The sequence below is a fragment of the Parus major genome, chromosome 23, assembly GCF_001522545.3.
Source record: "Parus major isolate Abel chromosome 23, Parus_major1.1, whole genome shotgun sequence".
Taxonomy (NCBI): Eukaryota; Metazoa; Chordata; class Aves; order Passeriformes; family Paridae; genus Parus; species Parus major.
Genome location: NC_031791.1, coordinates 5,959,912 through 5,962,464, shown reverse-complemented (window position 1 = coordinate 5,962,464; position 2,553 = coordinate 5,959,912). Strand labels below are relative to the sequence as shown.

General features: G+C 47.1%; 1 protein-coding gene across 1 annotated transcript in view; it reads right to left on the bottom strand.

Moving 5' to 3' along the window:
- Positions 1 to 2,553, bottom strand: part of LAPTM5 (lysosomal protein transmembrane 5) — a 24,776-nt gene that overhangs the window by 1,747 nt on the left and 20,476 nt on the right. Inside the window, exon 6 of the mRNA XM_033519650.1 lies at positions 517 to 609. Coding sequence (XP_033375541.1) covers positions 517 to 609 — 93 coding nt within the window. The remainder of the gene's footprint in view (positions 1 to 516; positions 610 to 2,553) is intronic.

Sequence of the window (2,553 nt, the reverse complement as noted above, 5' to 3'; positions counted from 1 at the left end):
CCTCAGCATTCCCATCCCTCAGCATTCCCATCCCTCCCTCTTTCCTTCCCATCCATCTTCACAACACTGAAAATTCAAAACTCTCAGACAGAAAGGTGAGGAAAAAGCTGATTTTAAACATTTTGAGCTATGGAATTACATCTGGAATTCAATCCAAATTCCTGGATCTGGGATCACAGGGAATTCATTCCCATTTATCTGCCGTGCCTGAGTTTCACCTTCCTTGAATATTGACTTTAAAGATTTTATGCAGAAGTAAAATTAAATGGATATATTGCAATTAAAAACTGATTATTAGCTCTTGCTACCGGGGATTTAAAGGGTTGGAAAATCTCTCTGATCCCAAAACAGCAGAGATAACGATCACCAGTCTAAAGGATTCCTGTTCATGGAATAAATTCACTTTTCCTCACCTTTCCCACTGCTTTTGAGTCCATTTTCAGGAATAAATTCACTTTTATGCCCCTTTTCCACTCTTGTGGCTCCACTTTCAGGAGTAAATTCACTTTTCCTCACCTTTTCCACTGCCTGTGGCTCTGCCTTCACCTCCTCCCTCCTGCTGGCCTTGATGTACCTAAAGCAGCTCAGGACACACTTGAACATGTAGGCCTGGAAAAGAGGGAAAAGGAAAAGGAAAGGGAATATTTCCCATGGCACTGCAGGGCAAAGAGGGAATTCCCACTTTTGCCACCAGCCTGGGATTTTCCTGCTCTTTTCTGTGGAGGGAGAAATTTGGGGCCGCCATCCCAGGGTCTTAAATGTGTGTTTCCATCCTTCCCTAGGAATGTGATGATTCCATGAATGCAGAACAGGACTGGGGGGGATCAATAATCCAGTAAATATAAAGTGATTAAACAGCAAATCCATTAAAACACGACACTGAGGCTTCTGAGATCACAATATCCCCAGGTAGGGAAGGAACTCGTGGCTCTGATGCCATTTTTCGGAGCAGGTGACAAAGTCTGGAGGCCTCAGGAAAGCACCAGAGGCACCACAGAGCTTCAAGGACTGCCCCAAAAATCCCTTCATTCAGCAAAATCCCATTTTTGCACCTCCCTGACAGGACCTCCTGGCACCCCACGGATTTATCCATGCAATAAATGGAGCTTTTCTGAGGAAAAAGGATTTATTGAGGGGTTGTGGCCCAGGGAAATAAGCGGGGTCTGTGGGACTGGCCCTGTTAAATCAATATTTTCCCTGCTGCAAGCAGCACGGCAGAGTCGTGTGCCTGGTGTTTGTGTTGGCCTGGGAATGTGCTCAGCAACAGTTGGGATTTTCAGGGAGCACAGGGAGCCACAGATCCCAAACTCGGGCTGGGCAGCTGAGCATTCCCGGGACAATGAGGGCTGTTTGTGTTGACACGAAGCCAAGACAAAGAGAAAAAAAGGAATGAAATATCTGAGCTGAAAAAATCAATCTCGGCATTCCAGAGATCGGAGGTAAACCCAATCTTTGAGCAGAATATTGCAAAACCCTTCCTTGCTTCCAACGCCTCTTCATCCAGACAGCAAATCTGGAGCCATCGTAGAATCTGGGTGAAAACCTCTGCTCATCCATGAAAAAACCCCAGTTAATTTAAAAAATAAATAAAATTCACACAGCAAAGGTCTGCATTCCCTGACATGGCAGTGCCCAGGGCACCCCTGCTTCCGAAAAATATGGTGGTGCCCATCTGGTCACGTGATGCCGGGAAAACATGGCGGTACCCATCTGGTCACGTGATTATGGGAAAACATGGCGGTACCTATCTGGTCACATGATTCCAGGAAAACATGGCGGTACCCGTCTGGTCACGTGATTATGGGAAAACATGGCGGTACCCATCTGGTCACGTGATTCCAGGAAAACATGGCGGTACCCATCTGGTCACGTGATTCTGGGAAAATATGGCGGTACCCATCTGGTCACGTGACTCCGAGAAAACATGGCGGTACCCATCTGGTCACATGATGCCAGGAAAACATGGCGGTATCCATCTGGTCACGTGATTCTGGGAAAACATGGCGGTACCCATCTGGTCACATGATTCCAGGAAAACATGGCGGTACCCATCTGGTCACGTGATTATGGGAAAATATGGCTGTGTGTGTCCGGTCACGTGATACCGGGAAAATATGGTGGCGCCTATGCGGTCACGTGACTCTGGAAAAATATGGCGGAACACATCTGGCTGGTCACGTGATTCCGGGAAAATACGTCGGAACCCATCTGGTCACGTGATTCCAGGGAAATATGGCGGTGCCCAAGGAATGTGCTCCCTGATTTTGGTGATGAAATAAATAAAATCACAAGCAAGGTTTGAGTCCCCTCAATTTCTTCTGGCTTATCCCTGTGCGGCTGGATTTAGGATTCCAAAGCGAGACACAGATTGTTGGAATATTTGTCCATCTCCCATTCCTGTCAGTACACAAAAGCAGCTGGAACAACCTGGGAGAGTAGAAAAGGAACTCTAACCCTAACCCTAACCCTAACCCTAACCCTGACCCTGACCCTAACCCTAACCCTAACCCTAACCCTAACCCTAACCCTAACCCTAACCCTAACCCTAACCCT